Source organism: Lepisosteus oculatus, chromosome 7, assembly GCF_040954835.1.
Source record: "Lepisosteus oculatus isolate fLepOcu1 chromosome 7, fLepOcu1.hap2, whole genome shotgun sequence".
Classification (NCBI taxonomy): domain Eukaryota; kingdom Metazoa; phylum Chordata; class Actinopteri; order Semionotiformes; family Lepisosteidae; genus Lepisosteus; species Lepisosteus oculatus.
In genome coordinates this window covers 18,954,900-18,976,415 of record NC_090702.1, presented here as the reverse complement: position 1 = coordinate 18,976,415, position 21,516 = coordinate 18,954,900, and the positions used below count along the sequence as shown (strand labels likewise).

Sequence of the window (21,516 nt, the reverse complement as noted above, 5' to 3'; positions counted from 1 at the left end):
GATGTGTTTTTTTCTTATATTAATATAGTATTATTTTCATGTACATTAGCAGTTTTAATCAAGAAGGTCCAGTCAAGAAAATAAAAAATATACAGTAGATATATATTATTTAGGATTTATAAAACTGCATGGCACACGTTTACATGTGTGCCTCTTCATATAACTTCAATTAAATTTGTTTATAAAGTATAATTTACTGTACGTTATTCAGTACATAGCAGCCTTTCATTTTAAATATTTGCGAATTTGTACTATTGGGTTATAGGGTTTAAATGATCTTTGGATCAAAAAGCTACTATTAAACAGGATGGATGGACCAAATGGCCTTCTCCCGTTTGTAACAGCTCTGTTTTTCTTCAGTCTTTTTGGAGAGTATTGCAATATTTGGAGACTTCTTTGAAATAATTTGAATATAAATTATGTAAATTAAATCATAGGGAAATTGAAATTGAATCGTTTATAGTATTGATAACACTGTCAGCAGCAGATTAAAAGTCACTCATACTTTTAATATTTTTTAATCCTGTTTTTCAGTCACATACTGAAAACAGGCGGTGCGCCTTTTCTTTCTGCAGATTGTTATTTTGTTGTCAAGAACATGTTTCACCCTACAGTCACTTTTATCATTTATCGTTTATCATTTCGAAACAGCATGCGAGTGATGAGAAAGGTTAGCGATGTATATCATTTATATAAAGTATATAAGGGAGATAAAATGATCACAATAAATCGTTCTTGTTAAGATTTTTATCTTTCTCTAGTCATTTTCTTATGTTATTAAAGCTATATGGTCATAGTGAAAGCTTTCTGTAAAAGATCTCCTGTGGGTTTTAGATATAAACATGCACTTTCAGTGTTGGGGATAAATAATTATTACGTTTTACTAACTGGCGATATCACTTTATTGGCTTTTATGATATTTTAAATGACTTCAAGACCCCCAATTTATTGGTATTTAATCTGATAGTTATTTTTAATTTTTTTATTTCAATAAATATTTCTTTAGTAATATTTTGTGCCCTAAATTGTACTGAGTAGCTGAGATAAATTAATACATGACCTCACATTCAAAAACGAAAGAAAAAAAAACCTTTCAAATATACCCCCTCCCTTGCAGTGTAACATTCGAGACGTAGAAGGGAGGAGTGGCTACGCGCAGGCGCGCTCAGACCTTTAACCACACGCGGCTCACTTTGCTTTAGGCACAGCGGCTACAGTGCAAAAACCCGGAGCACAGTAGAGCAAGCTTTACAAATGCAGTCAGCAGTGCTGTAAAAATAAGAGGTCTTACGCTGTCTTGTGTCGGATCAACGCTAACCTCTATAAACTCAAAATGGGTTAGAGGGAGGATGCCTGGATTATGTTCTTGCTCCAATTCGCAAGGATGGGGAATTGGAATTTTTGTTTTTGCGGCGATACATTAACAAAGAAGAAAGAAGATAGAGGCGTGCATTGATTTATTTTCTTTCTTTATTTCCTTTTTCTGTTTTTTTGTCATCTTTTTTTAAAGAAATGATTGCAGAGTTGGTGTGCAGCGCTGTGGCTGTGGTCCTGTATTTGAACACCCTCAGCGCTGATTTCTGTTACGATGACAGGTAGGTTTATTGCATTGATCAACCTGTCCTCATATTTGTCTGGTCATAGTTTTATCTAAAAATCCGAAACGCTTTGGTTGTATAAATAGGTGTAAAGTTTTTATAGGGATAAGTCTGAATAGTAGAATAATTGTATGCAAGTCTTATAAGTATGGGTTCTGTTTAAGTGCAGTATACCCATGAATTTAAAAAGATAAGCAGTGCTTTGGACCACTTAAGGAATCGTTTTGATTTGTTTTTGTTATTGTCTAATATACCAAGTTTTGAAACGTTTAATGATTAAACGTCCAATTGTTTTATTTGGGTTTTATAGCTATCAAGTATTAGAAAAAGTGCGACAATAATTTCGCAGACATGATAGTACTGGTCATCGATAGCTGTATATGATGTACTGTAGGGACAGAGGTTGTTGCGTCGTATTAAGAAGTTCCAAAAGTCCACACACAAAAATGCGGCTTTAAGTGTTTGGAAGAATTACTTTGACCTTAAATGCATACAGCGTACCTAGCGTTTTTCTTTTAATAATTAATTATTCAAGATGCACCGGGAATAATACTGTGTATTGAATTAAATTTACTTGTTAACACAACACATAAAACATACAGTCAAAAGGGTGATGACAGCCTCTCTTTGTTGTCCGAGAAACTGGCACGACAACTCTGAAATGCCACTGCGGAGACTGGTGCTCATTTGTGGGCTCCTCTGTACCATTGTAAGCCCATGATAAAATGCACCGGTCTACCCGTTGGAATTAGACAGCACATTCAGAATGATGCCCTTTTCCAGTAAATTTCTTTGATCACATTTAAAGCAAATGCTTTCATGAAAATGTGCTGCATTTAAAGACGTTTACATGACTTGATAAATCTTGGAGTGCTGTACTGCAAAAATAATGCAAAAAGTGATGCTTCAGTTTGACGGGGTTTCATCAGTGTCTCCGCAGTGAGGAAAATGAATAGATCCCTTAGGTTTTTTTTTCTTCATAATTCACAATACAATATTGGTTTTATTTATGAGGGAACTCTTTGATTTGATAAGTTATGTTTAGTGTGGGGATGAAAGAACTTTTTGTCTCTTGCCAGCATTAATCTAAAGGACTTTGATCCCTTTATAAGGATTTTAGGATTTACACCTAATAAGTACTTCTCTTCATCACCTAAAAAGAGCATTTACAGTATTGCAGTGTTAATTTACTTTTTATTCCTTGAATGCTCGTATAAATATAAAGTTGAATAAAGTATTTGACCTAAATACAGAAGGTGCAAGAAGAACTACCATAAAATTCCTTAGGTCAGTTGGTGGCATTCATAAATCATTGCTGTCCTCTGTAGTTACTGTAATTCACATGCTAATTTAGTGTCGAATTTGTTACATTTTATACATACTTCATAATTCTTTTACTTCAAATGGAACAAATACTGCACTAGGATGTTACTGAATGTTTTTTATTACCTTTAAAACAACAGGTACCTTTTTTTAGTGAAGTCTCTGTTTGCCCACAAAAAAGGGATGATGGTTAACTTCTGATAAACATTGCAAGCCCCAGTGAAGTCTTTGATTACAGATATAAAGTATAATAAAATTACTCCAGAAAAAAAGAAAAATGCTATTGCAGTCTAGTATTTATTAAATGCATGAAGATGCCTTTGTGACCAGGGGAATTTGACACAAAGAGGTTTGTATATATTTTAAATGTTATTTATAACTGATAATTGATTCACTTGCTGCATTCTACATGTTGTGGTTGCACTGAGGCTCTGGAGTACAATTGTAGATGTTAAATATTTTAGGATATTCAGCTGAAAGGATTTATCAGTTTTGTAAGTTATTTAGAGGTGTTATGCACTTGAGATCACTTAATGCAGGTCTTATCACCTCTGGCAAATACTGTAGTCAAGTTTAGTTTTTGTGGTAAAGCGTGTTCTTTTAAGCAATCAAATTCTTATTAATTCAAATAAGAGTCAATCAAGAAATTGCTCAAGAATTAGTTGTAACTTAAGCCTTGCAGAACAAAACACATAAATACATCAAAAAGTAGTGCCAGATAACTCTTTTATTTTCTCCTGTAGATCATTTTGAATGTGCGTAGGTCTGACTTACTGTAATATTGAGTTTAGTTTGTAGTTTTAGTTGAGCAGGGTTTAAGGGTTCCCTTTGAATCATCATCCTCTGGACTGCCTGGTGTGGATCAGCTTCTCTGTATATAATTTAGAACTTTGTGTAGTTTTCAGAGGAGGTAGGCTTTGATGTTCAAACACTGCCGTTGATCCTTCCTGAAAAGATAAAGTTGATGGTTATAGCTGCATTATTGGGAGGAGAGCCATTATGGCAGGAGACTGACATGGTTTTTTTTTTCTGTTTGTCAAATTGCAGTCTGGATCAAATGAATGTTTGTGTACATTTTAATTCCTCATCAAATAAAAGCTAAGCAAAGTAAATACACCATACAGAATTGTCCTAACACTATTGGAGTTGGTATAGTGTATTGGTGAAATTTGTACTTGCATTGATTGCATACATAAAAAATGTGTTAGTATTTGCCATAATATAGAATTATAAATCATACATTTTTGCCATAGGAATAACATGATTTTGTACAAATCAAGTGCTGTTTTGGAATAGTCTAAGTCTCTTTGCCACCTACTGTGGCAATACTCAGTTTCTATGAAGTTGAAGCCCGATTCTTTGGCTGATGGTAAAATAGAACAGAGGTGACTTAAGCAACATAACATAACAATGGCATAACTTGAAAGGTTTTTAATTTAGCTGTGAAAGAACAACCATTACTTGACTGGTGATGGAAGTGAGAAGTAAACACAAAAACATCCATATTTTCTGAACGATCTATTTAAAGATCATATAATTTTAAACAAAATATAGCAGAAATGTGTCGTTTAATAATGTTTGAGAAAATTACATTTTGTTGTCAATAGTCCGCAACTGAAAGGCATTATTACTGTATTTCCGTGAATCTTCTATTTTGTGTTGTTTGGAACATGGCTTTCTTAAATCAAAGTTTACATTTAGTATTAGGGTCTATTAATTGATATTTAAAATATAAATTAGGGACTTAATGTCTGTCCATTTAAACTTATATAAAGAGGGAATATGATGTACCAACATTGCTGCAAAATATTCTTGCCTTTTATTTTTTTAAAGTTTTGTTCATTTTGCTCATTATATGCTGCCCATACAATTGTATGTAATTATACTGACCATGTACAATTAGTTAATATTGTAAAGGTACCTCCATTATATGGACAAAATGGTAATCAAATTGTTAAATTGTTAACTCAGATTTTTTATCTTCTAAAAATAATCCACATGGTAAAACTTGCATATTCTGACTCGGGATTAGCCTGACCTTTTCTTTCCTTGACGTGTTCTCATTTTTTTTTGTCATGCACTTAGAAGTATATTACTATTTTTGACTGACATCATCTTACACTTTCAGGTTAGTTAACAAGGAAAACTGACTTAAGTGACTAAAGGGTGTTTCAGCTGAGGATAGATGCAGATAATGCATGGTTATGGAGAATTTATCAGATAACATTACAAAGAAATAAAGGTTGGACGGTTTTAAAATAATTCACTTGTGTGTAATAACAATAATACCTGATATCTTTTCTGTCATGTACATACTGCAGTATCAATGTCTCTAAATTAACCTGCAAATATAGCATGTTTTGTTTTCTTACAAATGCATCTGAAAGTCTTATTGCAATTCCAGTACTTCTCATTGTCACAAAAGGTATATTCTTTTTTCTAGATCAGCTTATAACATTTATTGATTTTTGAAAAAAGGACAGAATTGCATTTAGTGGGACTGCATAAGCTGGATAATTTAAACTGTGGTGGAGAGCAAGGTCCTTTAACTTGTTTTAACTGTAAGTCTAATTTATTTTAACTTTTAAGGCATTCAGTATGCTTTAAATACAGGTTTATGCATTTTTTTAACAGTATTCCATGGGCTTGTCTTGTGCCAGTGTAGAATGTTTGGAGACTTTGATTTCAGTTTAAACTACATACATGTATATGTTCTTCACCATCTATATCTATTATATTCAAATTAAAATTGAGACAAAAAAGTGTTTATCTAAACAACAAGGCATTAATCATAACTTTTAATTGAAATATCTTTGTACTATAAAGACATAAAATGTTTCACAGGATTTGTTGGGGGAAATTGACATCCATTTCTCATGTTGTCATCTAGATGGCATTTTTGATGGCATTACAACTGTAGCACAAAGTATGTGCATTTTCTAATGAATGGTTAATTCGGTTTAACAAAAGTGTAATACTGCACTCACTGTGGCACAGGAAGTCTTGCAAGGAGTTCAGAATGTCTCAGTGTTTTTTGAGGAGTGACCTTTTCAAATGGCTGGACAGATGCTTGTATTCTCTGTCCTTCACTGGGGCCAAGTGCATAAGCTCAGACAGCTGCTCTTCAGCTGAAGTGCCAAGTTACACCCTTTAGCACCATTTTGACCTCTTGACATTGTAAGTGAAATAACAGGTTGGATTAAACATAGTTATGAGGAGATTTGTTTTGAAATGTTCATTGATTAGCTTCATGCCTTAATAAAATCACCCATGGCATGACTGAGACTGAGCAGGTGTTTTGTAATGAAAATGAGCGCTTCAGAGTTCAGAAATCAAGAATACTTGGAGGTTTATCAAAAACTTACACTGAGTCTTAAAAGCTTTTCAAAGGATTCAACAGAACAGATTTATGTAGCTTAACATGATATTAAGTAAACACTATCATAATTAATATATAGGTAGAAAAGCTGCATTATTTATTTTTGTGCAAAACAAAAACCCACATGTTTTATTTCCATATTACTATATCAATATTCTTTGCAGAACTTTATACTGTGCTTTGTAAATCAAGACGTATCTTGATTAAAACGTCATTTAAGATTTTTAAAACAAAAAAACAGCCTGTCTTGCTAATGATTTAACCTTGAAATCTTTGTGTAAAGCATGGCCAGCAGCTGTAAAGAAACCACAAGCGTATGGATTAAGACTCAATTGCTCTGAGGTTTCTTGCCACTACAAAGAGATTTCTAAGTAGAAACATTTGGAAGAGACATATATTCAGGTGTATTTATTTTCGCAAATGAAGAGATCTCTTTATCCTTCTGAATGTGTCAATTTGTTAATATAAATAATTACCATTGCTCTGGTTTTATACATGTTTCTAGTAAAATATGTGTGAGTTCATATAAAACATTTCAGGAAAGAGTTACAAATGATATCTATGGTATATTTTAAATAATAGTATACTATACCAGTAGTTCAATATGTTTATTTTCCCACAGATGTGAGACTGTAAAAAAGAAACATTCTGAAGTACAAAGCAACACATTTTATAGGCTCAACCAGCAGTAGTTCTGCTAAACTATATAATTAAATCTGACATTGGGATTTCATCAGCTAACTTGATGTTGCAGTGTACGATGGACATGGTTTAATTCACAGAGGCCTCACAAAAAAATCAGACATACTTAGTTATTTACAGGTCCTCTTCTCTGTTATGCAGGTTGGTTCTGGTACAGATCAGTACCTTTCAAAGACCTTTAATATCTCTTTTTATGAGTAACGTAACTATATGCAATGCATAGTATCTTGGAACAGTACCCAGACACAGTTTAGATCAGGCTGTTCCTTCAAACCGAGCAGTTGGATAAGGAAGAAACTGGATATGGATGCCACTGTGAGGTGAAAGGCAACTTTGAAAGAGTTACAGAGTTCCGTGGCTGAGATAGGAAAAAAATGTCCATGAGTTGGAATAATATCTACGATTGGGGCTTGTATGATTGTGAAAACTAAATCACACTTCTGTAGAGTGCAACAAATCACTTAAGTGATAGTGTGAATGCACAGGGCAAAACTGAAACTTTTTGGTCCAAATGCAAAGAGTTACATCTGACGCAAATCACTCAACACTATCCCTGCTGTCAAGCAAAGTAAAGGCAGCATTATTTTATAGTTCTCCTTCTTATTAGCAGGGGCTGAGAAGTTTGTCAAGTTTGTCAAAACTGATGGGAACACAGTTGAGGTAAAGTAAATTCTTGGTGGAAAACCTGCTTCAGACAAAACCTGGTACAAACATCCACCTTTCAGCAGGACAGAGATTCAAAGCTCAAGGAAAAAGCTATACTGGAATGACTTAAGAATAAGAAAGTAAATGTCCTTGAGTGGCCCAGTCTAAGTCTATACTGGAATGACTTAAGAATAAGAAAGTACATGTCCTTGAGTGGCCCAGTCTAAGTCCTGAACTGAATCCTATTGAGAATCTGTGAACGTCTTGAAAACTGCTGTCCAGATGCCACCTGAAGCAACATACTATAAGACTGATTGTGCAAGACTGCCACATCGACTAGGCAGAAACCACACCATTGTCCAAAGATGCTACAGACTTACCCAGAAAGACTAGTAAAAATTTGAATACCAAGGCTTTTTTGTTGATTGGTCTTGGTTCATAAATAAAATGAATGTTTGTCTGAGTTTACCCATGTCCATTACTCCATGTGACAATGTTGCCCAATACTGTATATTTTGGCTGTAATCCAAGGTGGAGTGGGTATGCATAGGACATGGTGGCTTTGAGAATTGGGGTTAGGATTGAAATGATCATACAGAACCATCATAGGGGTTTCAATCAGTGTTTTATCCAATATGTGAAATTGTATTGGAAAAAAGAAACACCCTAAACTCAGACAGCAATGTGTACTTTTCAGTAGTGTTAAAAAGCCTGTAAAGCTGCATATGTGTTTATGAACTGAAAAGGTACACAGTGACATTTTCGAAGCCATTTGCAATTATGGGTGTACACAAGGCTGGAAATATACATATTATTTATTAAGTGGGTTTGTCATGCATTAACTTGTCTAAAAAGGGTTTTGAATGATGAATAAGGTTGGTTTATTTATGCTTTTTCATGATTTATGCTCTGTGGTTCAATTAAAACAAAACTCTTGGGGAAACAAAATCACTATCCTTCTTTTAAATTCAGACATGCAATATCTGTATTATCTTTTTCATTGCATTCTGTTGCAATTGCTACCCCAACAAATACACAGTATCACGAAAATGTGGATTTCAGTTTAAGGGAGTCCTTTTTATTTAAGATTACTTTAATTATAAGCTTGAACTTCACTTTAAAGATCATCTTTGATGCGTGGTACTCTTTACTAGTAATTGCGATAATGTATATCTTCATATTCAGTTATGGGAACAGTCTTTGGGGTCTCTAAAAAAGCCCTTTTTTATATAAAGAAAAGTTAGCAATTATTTTTTCAAATTACTTTTTGATTTACTGATTTCAGTACCATATAGCTGTTTGTATGCATAAGATGTACAGTATAATGCTGTAAATTAACTTTAACTTTAAATAAATACAAATTTAAATAAAATAAAGTGAATAAAATAGTTACATTGGCATTTAATTTTATTGGGGAACACCGGTTTGGTCACCTTGTTTGCCATTTGATATGGGGTCAGTATAGGTTAGATGTTTTCTGTTCAGAGCCAGGAGTAATAACCCATTTTCTGAGCACCCTATGTTGGTATCTCAGACCCTGTAATTAGATATTTGTGTGAGTGATTGCAGACCTTGAAAAGCCACAAAAGGGCTCTACTGTAATCTTGTCCTTGATGACACAAGCCTTCTAGAGATTTGGTATAACAAGCTGGTGTGTTTAAAGAGACTAAAGTTTTTTTTTATTATTTGGCTTGTATGAGAAACAAAACAGTAAAAACAACTCCATCACGATGGAGAAATCTCGATTTCCCAAGTTCTATTTTAGACTTGCATTATTTTCAGTGCTTGTATCATGTCCCTTTATAATCTCCTCTGTTCTAGACAAAAAGGGTTCTGTTCTTTCAGCATTTCAGTATAGGACATTTTCTTAAAGCCTAGAATGTATCTGGATGTTCTCCTCTGAACGTATTCCAGAGTAGTTATATCTTTCTAGAACGTGGCGACCAAAATTGCACACGAAGTACTAAATGAGGCTTCACTAGTACATTATACAATTTTAACATAACATGCCTTGATTTGCTTTTAACTATAAATCCTTGAGTTTTTTTATTGCTTCCCCTTGTAGACACATTAATTTATGCATCAGCATAAATAACAGTCTTGTTCATAGTGGAAGTAAAAGTTTTCACAGTAAAATCAGTTCTGTTAATAATTTAATATGGCATGTTGCAAGTTGTATGGCACAGGATGATCTAAATTTAGATATAATAACAGTATATTAGATGCAATACATAATGGGTACCTTAAAATGAATAAAACTTTAAAGAATGCCATTAGTTAGCTGCGACCAACCAAAGCCCAGATGGCGTCTAGACTACCATCTTAACCATCTTAAGATGGAGAAACACATAAAGTTTTTATGCATTCTGTCTGTGGCCTTAAAGGTGGTTTGCATTGCCTTAGGAAGTCCCCTATGTGGGACTAGATCAAGAGGTCTGTGGTTCTGACTTTTGAAGGCTTTGATTACTTGGGGCTGCCAGTATCTGAGGTAGGAAATTGGATAGGCATGGCTCGTTCTATGCCTGTTGGAAGAAAATTGCTTCTTTGATTGCTAGGCAGATGAGCGTCATTTCTGATGAGTTGTGGGAATAGGAAGAAGCATTTATGGTGGCGGTGCTAATCGGTTGCCCACCGTTTCATGGAAAGGTTTGTTGTGAGTTGTAGACAGTTGTGCAGCACTCACAAATTGACCTGGCTAAGATACATTCTAATCATTTGGTTGGCAATCAGTGAGATCAGAAATGGGCCATGTGTGCTGTGGGCGTGGGTTTATGTGGGTTTATGCAGCTTTAGGAGAAGACATTAGGGATTAACTTTGCTGGATTTTAAAATGAATGTTGGCAGTAGTCGTTTGTAATTATTTTTTCCCTTGACTTATCTTTAAATTAATGCTGGCAGATGACTAAAACCTTTTTTTTCCTTTTTATCACATTTGATAAAAAAAAATAGTTTTGTTTTTCTAGTGCATGTGTAGAACAGTATCCCTGGTAGTTGGCAAGTTTTTTTTTGTCATTAAACGGGTTTAATTGTGATTTTTACTGAACATTTGGAGCCAAGAAATCAACCGTCTATGAAGTTTAGGATATAGGTTTGAAGACCCTTTACACTGAAACTCTGACATATAAGATCTTTTTTCCATCTAGCGCTAAACTTAGTATGTAGTATTTTATTCAGATTTATTTACTCCGTACAGTAATACTGTAATGGGTCTAGACAAAAGGACTGTTTCAGATGGATAATGTTCTTTGATGGATTTAATCCTGTGTCCAGTCCTTGCTACAAATTCTCTCTTGATATTAATGGGATTAACAGTGGCATGCATTAACAAGCCAGTGTAAGCCGAGTCCTGATCCATTAGAAACAAAAACTCTCTTGTAAAAAATATTGGACAAGGATGCTATAGTCCAGTACTAAATAGCTAGCCTTATTTTCTGTTCTCTTGATCCTTTATCACAAACTCTTTGAGCATTTGATTAAATAAAGACATTAGCTGCCCGTGGTTTTGCCTTTGTCCATTGTAAAGGGCTATGTGGTCTGATGATTTTTTCCGATCTTATGAAAGCTTGTATTTATGCATTGATGGAAAATAAGACACAGTGACCATAGTTGTAAAGGCAAGTGGTTTAGAAAACAAAAAGAGCTCCAGTATTCAGGGGGAAGGATGCAGTGCCGTTATGTACCAAGTTGTCAAAGGCCATCCAATCACTCTTTGTGACCTTATGAGCTTGAATTGACCAAAGTAATAAATGAGCATTCAGCTCATAGCAAGAGAAGGCTACAGTGTTTTCTTTATTCATTGAAGGTCATGTCATCTTCCTTTCCATGTGAAGACTGTTGAGTAAATTGATGGATGGATAGACCAAGGTCACCTAAAATGACATGATAATGCTTCGCTGTTTTTCAGTGGAAAATATATGGTACTTTATAGCATACATCTTTTGTATGTTGTATAATGCACTTTATATTAAATAATAAGATACGGTTGTCCACTTTTCTTTGATTTATAATTTACTGGTGTCATTATATATTGGACATTAATAAATTTGTTTTAATTTTACAATTGACTAAAGGGCTTTTTGTCTTCATATAAGATAGTTTACTTTTAGTCCAGTGGTTTCAGACTACAGAATAAACTTTCAGGAATATATGCTTTCTTTTGCTTTCTTACTTTTTTAAAATATTGCTTCTTAAATATTTGAAAACCCTTGGACTTTACTGTTGACATTATTAAACAAAAATAAGGTTTTAAGCAGCAACCTTTTATTGGTTGTATCACAAATATTAATTACTTTAGGCATACACGTGCACCAGTATTTGTTAACAAATAGGGAATAAGGGACAACGTTTGCATGCAGAACTATTAGTTGTCACAAAGTGCCTTTTAAAATAATAAATGGCACTGTCACAGAAGATGATCCCAGAGTCCTGCTTTGCAGTTTATTCATCACTTATGACCTTTTGCATTCATAAGAAACACAGCCCAAACACAGAAATGGGGACCAAAATAATATGCAGTGTGTTGCATTCAGAAGCGGATAAAGAAAACCAACAGTGTATATGACCCCAAAGTTAACATCAGATTACTATATTTAAAAGTGCAAGCATTGGGTATGTACTCCAGGGCAATAATATATACTCTCTGGAGTTTTGCAGTGTGTGGTTGTGTGAGATTTGAAGGAAATGAAGCCAGAGATGGTTTTAAGTTAAGTCATTTCTACTGGAATAAGTTTCTTCCATGGTCTTTGCTGGCTGCCTCATGCCAGTAAATCACAAGTAGTCTTTATGTACTATATGTTGAAAGGTATTGTGAGGTCTAGCTGTGTTGCAGATAAATGAAAGATCTGTACTTTTCTGTTTTCTTTATAAGGTCAATGACTTCCTGGCCATAAAAATGATTTCTGGCAGATGTTTGACAGTAAATAATAATAAAAAATTATGTGTGAAATAGTTTGTCTCTATTTCAGCATTATTGCCGTAAAAAGAATATGAACCGGACCTTTTCAACTGAGGGATTTAGTTAAAGTAGTTTTGGGTTTCTGTAAGTGTACTGTAGCTGCCAGCTTACTCTTTTTCAAGGTCTTATTCCAGTGGAAACTTGGTTAGGTATGTTACCATGTTTTCCCAGAAGAACATTTTTATAATATATATGTTTTTATTTTCCCCACAATTGAGCTTGATATGTATTGTGTATTGCCAGAGCTTTTACCAGACATGCTTTGTCACACATATGATTTGGGTATAAAGCTCTACTGTAAGTGCCAAAAGACACAACTAAATATTAATCTGGTGTATTAACTTTCATGGTATTTTTTGACAAATCAGAGGTTGGAAAGAGAGAATACTTTTCTTGTAACATGAAACTCAGTCAAAACCTCTGACATAGTCATTAATTCATTTAAAGCATAGGAATACTCATCATTGGTCTTTAGAACTTTGTTCCTCCCTTGTGGAATAAATCCTACAACTATGCTAGTTTCTTTACATTGCTGCACATTGTGATATATCTGAGATGCATTAAGAACACATTTACACCTGCCTTATTGAGCCCCAAATCAACTGGTTTTACTTTCAGAATGCCTTGATGATATTAACTGCTGTTAAGATTCTAGTTGAATAAAAATAGATGAGTGCACCCAGGAGTCCTCTGTCCTTCTTTGATAAGTATTCTCATGCTGTTTGTGTCTTATCTTCTTAGTGAAAAAAAAAGACATAGTAAAAGGCAGTCACATTGCTTTACAATGTTACTTGTATGGTTCATATCAGCAATTTAAGTTTAATAAATTACAGTTATTCATGCAATGACTCTTAAGAATCTTCTTAACTAGGTGAAATACTAATGTTAGGTAATTGTTACAAATTGGCAATTACGTAAAATAGAAAATAGTGCTGGATAAACATTTATTAAATGTAAATAAAATCCCCAATTGTCAAAGATTTGCCAAAAATATATCTGAGCTGTTGGTATAATTTTGAGGCACCTGCATTTTTTATTCTCTGCCACAGCTCTGTTGAAGTTCTAATAAATCAGAGGCAAATTAGGATAAAGAAGTATTTATTAACAGTAAAACGAACTAAATAACAAACAACACAACACTCAGGTTACAGTGTTTACAAAACAATTCCCAGAGGCCTATGTGCTAACGTTCCCTGAAAACCCAGACAGCTGTAATATTCACAAAATGTACATAGACCTTTGTCAAAAGGTAAAACAATATGACCCAGAGCTAAAACTCTCTTCCTATAAATTCAGAAGCTCCAGAGTGAATAGCGGTCCATCTCCTAATTGTAAAAATGCATCACAAACCTGGAGTGATAGTTTTTAGGCCATTGATTCCTCATAAAGGAAATCATAGTTTCCTAAAATAAGAGGACAGTGTTCAAATACTTAGCTAGAATCTGGTCTTTAAAATGGGTCCGAAGAATCCTCTCACCTGGCATGCTTAATCTTTCTCACTCTGTTCCCTTCCTTGCTTTTGTTCTTCCTCTCTCTCCTCCTTCTTTCTCTCTGGTTTCTTTCTTATCCTGTCTTTCTGGGTGTTGAATATTTACTCTTATGATTAACTAAGTAATTCCCCAGAAAATCCCTCTTATTGATGTCTCTCAGGCCACCTACAGCCCTGAGAAGTGCAAACATTCACTTTTATGATCATTGTAACATTGTAAAGGTTAATTTGCAGTGGACTAGCATCCTGTCCACTGCATACCCTGCCTTGTGCCCATTGCTTGCAGCGATAGGCTCTGTCTCCCCAGCAACCTTGTAATGGATAGGGCAGAAAAAAATAAGTTGATGGTAATTCCATCTTGAAAAGTGGAAGAAATCATATGGAGCTTTCCTCAGGAGTAAGTGCTGTCAAAGGATGTCAATCCTTTTTTTTAATTTCTTGCATGTTTGGGAGAGTTTCTGTTTAGATAAAAAAATAGATTATAGATAGAAAGCAAATGAAGGATGACTTGATGACTGTTCGGATTGGATTGATGTAGCCTAATTGATGATGTATCACATGGATCTGTACCAGAACTTGTAGCTCTTCCTTATTTACAGTATATCAATGATTTAGATTTTATAATACTGTATATACAGTAGGAAACTAGTCACATTTGTATATAATACCGATACCAAAATACGAGGACTAGCAACCAAGTACAGAGACACCAGCAAATGAAAGTTGAAAAGATTTAGATAAAATCAAGACCTGGAAATATCCATTGTTTAATTTAAAATAAATGCTATGCAGGTAATAAAAAATAAACTGTAAATACAAAATGGAAAATGTTGAGATTGACAAGACTACTTATGAAAAAGACGTGTTTATGTCAAGACATTGTTTACATCTAGAAAATATGGTGAACCATTAAAAAAGGCAGTAAAATGTTGGGATATATAGTGAAAAACAGAATTTAAATCAAGGCATCTGACATTAAATTGTAACATGCACTAGCAAGAGCACATTTAGAATACTATGTATAATTTTGATGACCACATTACAAAAAAAGGTACTGCTACTCTAGAGTCAGTCCGGAGAAGAGCAATCTGACACATTCCGGAGCTTAAAGAAATATCTTACACTGACAAGATAAAAGAACCTTTTAGTCATGAACATGGAGGCCTAAGAGGGTACATGAATCCCCCCAAAAACTCAGAAGTCAACTCAGTATACATCATCTGGATTCACAGTAAAACACAAACCAGATAACACGGATAGAAACGACAGGCATGTACATTTTAAACTGGAAAGAGGAGGCACTTCCTTATAAACAGGGTCGTGGGTATGTGGAACAAGCTACCCACCCATGTTATTTATGCTGATACTGTGGCTAGATGAGATCATTGATACAATAACAGTAACTACTAACAAACAGCCAAGATGGGCTGGTTGGCCTTCTCACTTGTAGCTTTTCTTCTGTTTCTATAACAGTATAATTTCTTTGCTTTTTCTATAGTTGGTAAACATACACTTTTGATACATTTGATACACTTTGATGCATAATCTTAATAGGTCTATGAATCTTTGAGAGCCCATGAGATTAACTATTTTTTTTCATTCTGAAATAGAGCAGATGCATTGTAGCTTTTTGTCCTTTTTAAATCTGAGATGTTTAAACCAGGCAAATTCCACTTAAGAGTTTGTACAATTGCTGAATTAGACAATTCAGCTACTACAACAAAGGGTATGAACGGGATATACTGTATATATAAATTTGCCCTTTTACTCTGAGATTAGGCAAATGCTGTATAATACCCATCTACTGGAGAACTGAGCCAAAATAAAAATAATTAACTGAACATTAGACAGAGAACAGGCATTTCGTGCAGACATAAGTAATGTTATTCGTGGCGCTAAAGAGTATTTTTTTATGAAACCCGATCTAAACTTAAACCTCCAAACATTTGGGTCCTACTGTGCGTAGAGTGACATGAAACTTTTAACTTTTTTATGGACTACTGTTTTTTTAATAGCAAAGAGTCCTGAAAGGGTTTGTAAAAGTACAGCGTACATTAATAATAAAAAGGAGTTATACTTCTTGGAATCTGCATGACTCTGCATTCTAGAAATCTGCAATGCTAGATGTGCTGGGGGAAATTGAATGGAAAGACTGGGATCTCCATGTGTGCACAGGGAGGAGGTGACTAATGCCTGGCATCCAGATTCCTTTGGCCCCTGTTAGGATTGCAAGTCAGAGACCTTTGGCTCTGTCGGAAAAACTACTAACAAGGCTTGTGAATATCGCAGTTTTTAAACCATAGTGGATAAGTGGATATGATTTTCTTCTCTTTGTTCCTGTTGTGTTCATGTTCATCCTGCATGTGTATTTCTTTTACAGGATCTGCTTCCCTTTTAGAACCTCATTTGGAATGAACAAAAATCCCATTACAAAGATCACACTGCAACTCTGCAAAGACCTGAGAGATTGATTTGGGATATGGCAATTGTTCTCTGTAGCCTAGTTGTCTGTTTCCTAGTTGGGGGTGCAGATACAACTCGAGTGAGAACCAGTGGATGCACACAAGCTCTCAATGATGTTGGCACCTGGCCATCGGTTTCTGAGCTCTGGGCGGGGGTTTTGCTGGGTAGGCTTGACTTTTTGTGATCCCTGCTCTGCCAATTCAGTGACCCAGATGGTTGCTCCTGCCAAATTTGGACTCATTCTGATCACTGGACTAAAACTTTGGATACAATTCTGGAGGCTCCCTTGTTATTTTTTACCTTTGTTTCCTTAAAAGATACATACATTATAATGAGTTCCTAAGGGTTCCTGAGCTGGCTATTGCAAGTTTGCTTGCTGTCTATGTGCTAAAATGTGATGATTCTGGTACCTTAGTCATTCTTTAAAAAAAAAAATCAGTATTATTGCTTCACTTTGAAAAGCCTAGTTGGCTTTCTGTGTGGCTTCTGTGAAAGACTGAGATTGAAAATTTCTCAGCTCTTGTTAACAGTTGCCATTAGCACAAGAATTCCTACAACAAATTGCCATTAGGCTTCAAGAACCTCTCTTGCTTTTTCACCGGGGCTTAATTAGTTGTACATTCTTGTGTTACTAATGAGAAATGTTTGTCACTCTCTTTGATTGATGACTTTAAATGTTCCGGCAAAATCCTTGTGTAAAGAGCCTTCATTGTAAAGGTGGTCTGAGGAGATCAGTGGTTAATTGGTGGCCTTCTGTTTAATAGCTGTGGTCCTATATAGGCAGCCATTGTCCTAACTCATGCATGTAGCGCATTTTTTAGCTTTGAACAACTTAAAATCATAAAAAATATTTTTCCTTTGCTCTGATACAGAAGTCTGTAAAAGTCAGTTTTTTTATATGCATTCCTTGTATTGTAGCAACTAATCCAATTTGAATGCATCCCAATGTAAAGCAAGAGGTCAATGAAGCATCCATTCGTACAGAAACTGATTGCTAAGCATAAAGAAACTCTGCAGTTTGGATGTAATTTAAGTTACACGTTTCCAAATGAACTCCTGTCAAGCCATTTGTATTTGTATGATTTTTGTTTTGGCTAAGCTCTTAAGATCTTGAAAGGCCTACAGTAAGTCCTGTATATTCAGAAGGTCAAAAACAAATCTTTCACCAGTCACCAGAATAAATATTTCTGAGTATGACCTATGGTGCTGATGTTATATAAAGAAAACAAGATCAATTCAGTCACTAACATCAGCACCATAGGTCATACTCAGAAATATTTATTCTAAACTTTTAGTTATACTAATGCATTAAGTATGTTATTGACTATTACAATAGCATGGTTGCTTTCTGTACTAAAAACTGCAGTGAATTTGTCTAAATTATTCATACATTTGACTGCCCGCTGAGGAACATAAACTTCTGAGACATCTGCATTTCTTTGCAGTAAAACACGTCTGTGAACATACTAGAAGCTGTCATTCAGAATGTAACATCCCAGGAGGATGGAGCTGAGACTGGCCTTCCTGATTGGAGGCAAAATTAATTTGTGCATAAACATGAGCCATCTGAGAGACAAAAGATCTGCAGTGTTTCAGAGCCACGCTGTGTCATTCACCTCAGCTCTGCACTTTCACAAGCCATAGATGATGTCTCTGAATATTCAGATAAATGTTTTTTTCTGTTCATATTCTTATAGACGAGATGGCAGTTGGAATAATCAGTGGTTGTCTGCAGGATTAGATTCTAATTATGTGGGAACGGCAGAGGATAATAAAAGAGGGGACCGTTTCAGGACTCCACATGAATTCAGACAATAATGTCCAATACCACTTTTCATCATTCACTCAGCCTAGAGGTAGACTGATTTCTGATTCCGGAATGTGATTGAAAGGGAACAAAGATATCTTTAAAAGTATCGTTAAAATTCTTTTTTGGGTGTTCAGCAAAGGCTTTTGGTAAAACATACCCATTGGAAAAGGATATATATCCAATGAAATTGTGACATGGGACATCATTTTGTGAAGTGTTGCTCTAGCAGTGGCAAGGGGTTTGATTCCACATTGGTGAAGTACGCATACTCATCATGTGTTCACAGGTGTTTTCTTTGGGTTGCTCTGGTTTCCTTCTATCAGCCAAAGACATTCTGATGAGGTTATTTGGTATCTCCGGCTGACACTGTGTGTCTCACAAATGAAAGAGAAAAAGATATTACCTTCCAAGCAGCTCTGTAGGAAAAGCCCAGTTCCTGTTTGTATAAGGGGAGGTCCTACGAAAGGGGCTCACGTAGGTAGAAGGCTAGTTACTGCATATGCCTATAAGCGTAGCCAGGATCACTTCATACCTATTAGGTTGAGTTGTCTGTCATGTTTGTGTATGCGTATCTGTGTGTCCAAGTTGCCGGAGAACAATGTTATGCAATACAGGTATAAGTTTTGTCTTTTGTGTTTTTGTTTGCTAGAAATGGTACAGTATGTCCTAAAACATACTGTATATAAGAGGTTGGAAAGGATGTTGAAGTCAGGCTTTAAATATGTTGGAGAGAACAAGTTGAGAAAGTGCTTGTAAGAAAGTGGTGATTTACCACAAAGGTTATTGAATTTTTTGTATTGTGACAATGTTGCAAGGTGACAATACCCCGCAGTTTGTCCTTTTTATTAAAATTTTGTACTTTTCCTCCCGGGGGCGGGGGAACACAGAGGTTGTTTGGGATGCTGGTTGAGAAAGCAACCCTCAATAAACCTGGACTTCTTCTTATTAAAGTACTGTCTTTTTTTCTTCTCCGGGAGCTACACATCCTCTGGCTAACGCTACCCACACAAGAGGAGTTATATGGCATTTGGTGTGAGAAGTGGGATGGCAAGTAGCAGGCCTACCAGGTCCAAGAAGGTGCAGCAGATGGACTCCGCCAGTGATGTTTCTGGGTATGGAGCAGAAGTGATCTCAGAGCTCCAAAAATCACACACCAATGAAAGCCCAAACTTTGGATTGTTCTGGTATTTCTAGGGAACTATTGATGCTATTTTTCCCAATCATACCATGCAAAAGTATGTTGCGTGTTTAATTTTCCAGCCACACTTTGGATTCTTTCTTAATTATGGGAAGGTGTTTTGTGCAACCCAGTAATTTCATGATTACACAAAAAGGCAGTGATTTTTTTTTCTTATTCTGTTAAATTGTGCATGCCCAGAATAATTAAGGCTCCGCTCAAAATTGTATATATTAAACAATAATCTGAATAGAAGTCAATGAATATGTATTACTTCTAACTGACGTAGAAGGTTATTTTGCTGCTGAATTGAGACTTGTCTTTTACAATTTTTTTCATTTTAATTTGTATTTTTTGCTTTTGATGGATCCTGATGTATCCTTATATTCCTATAGATAGCATTTGCAAGTACAGCAGATTCCTTTCAGAATAGTGGGATGGACAGCTGGGAATGGTAACCCGATTTCTCAAAGACATTTCAAATCCTTTTTGCCCAAACAAACTTTTTACTGGACTTGACCACAGACGACCTAGCTGTTCCCTTTCTTGCTTTGAATCCATCCTAAAGTGGTAATATTTGAAATGATTGATCTAGGGATCAGCCCACCTTTTTGCTATTTCAGTCTGCTAGAATCTGAACATTCTTTATAGTTGCCGCTTCTTTGTTCTTGTGAGATAAACATTGCACCCTGCTGTTTAATGTTAGAATATTAATAAAGCTGATCTGCGCTTTCTTTCAAAGCCAGAGCTAAGAGAAAGGAATTCTGTGCTAGATATGGGAAAAAAAGAAATGTGAAGTGTGAAATAAATAATGAACAGGAATAATGGAAAACTGAATAGATTAATGATTTAGATGCACAGGATATAGCTCAATACTCTTGTCTATTGTTAAATATAAACAAGGTTGCAGCAATGCAGTAGAATTTGCATGATGAATAAATGTATATATATTAGACTATTTCTAGTAAAGGAGCTGTCGTGGTGTACAAATCATGAAGTTTTGATTTCATCATGGCATAAGTTTAGAGTGTTGGTACATGATGGAGAACAAAGCAATTTCATGTAGTTGCATGTTTTTCCCTTGTGTAGAGGCTCATATTCCATAACACATCTGTGTTGTGATATCTTATCATCAGTTCATGATTTAATCACTTTTTAATCTAGGGACATAGCAACAAAGAGATGCAGACTCAAAGTTTTAAGATACATTGATACGGTTAATATAGTAAAAATCTATATTTATCTATTTTTTTTGTGTGACCCTTATATGAGTAATATTTAATTAGAAATCCCCACATTACTTGTTCGGAAGAGATTTATCCTATTATTTAATTAAGTTGGAGGAGCAAATTGTTTAACGTTAGAGATATTGAATACTGCCAATAAATGTGCCCATGAACATACATGGAAATGATGTTTTAAGTTTTATTTATTAGATTGATCCTGTATAATCTTAGTTATTTTAATTATCTTATTTTATATTCTTAAAATTGTATCTGTTAATATTAATAATGTACTTATTTGACACTTAACCAGAGGTTGTTCTATGAAAGAGCAGATTTGCTTTATCCCAGAACCTAAACTTAAATCTTTATTTATTCCTCATTATATAAATGCACAGCCTATCTTGTTAACTCAAATTAATAATTTACAGCTGCATACAGTTTGTAATGTGACATTTAAAGTAACAATATACAAGATGTTTAAAACTACTGCATGGTTTCTGATATCACTATTAAGACAAATACAGTATCATTCCCAACCTTTCTTTTAAACAGCCAGTTTTTGATTTATAACGGAAAAGATCTGGTGAAATAACAGTTTGTCTTGAAACCCATACCAACTGTGATTGTTATGGCTTTCATTGAGTATTTTTGCAGTTTCTCTTTCAGGAATGACTGTCATTGTTTAATATCACTTGCTAAGCCCCATTTACACCCCTTTAATCATCAGCTGGAATTGAATGTCTTTTGTGT

General features: G+C 34.9%; 1 protein-coding gene across 1 annotated transcript in view; it reads left to right on the top strand.

Annotated features, from left to right (window-relative positions):
* Positions 1–1,189: 1,189 nt before the first annotated feature.
* The window catches only part of tmtc2a (transmembrane O-mannosyltransferase targeting cadherins 2a), a 168,839-nt gene continuing 148,512 nt past the window's right edge, over positions 1,190–21,516 (top strand). Inside the window, exon 1 of the mRNA XM_006633607.3 lies at positions 1,190–1,595. Within this exon, the coding sequence (XP_006633670.2) occupies positions 1,513–1,595 (83 nt within the window). The 5' untranslated portion in view covers positions 1,190–1,512. The remainder of the gene's footprint in view (positions 1,596–21,516) is intronic.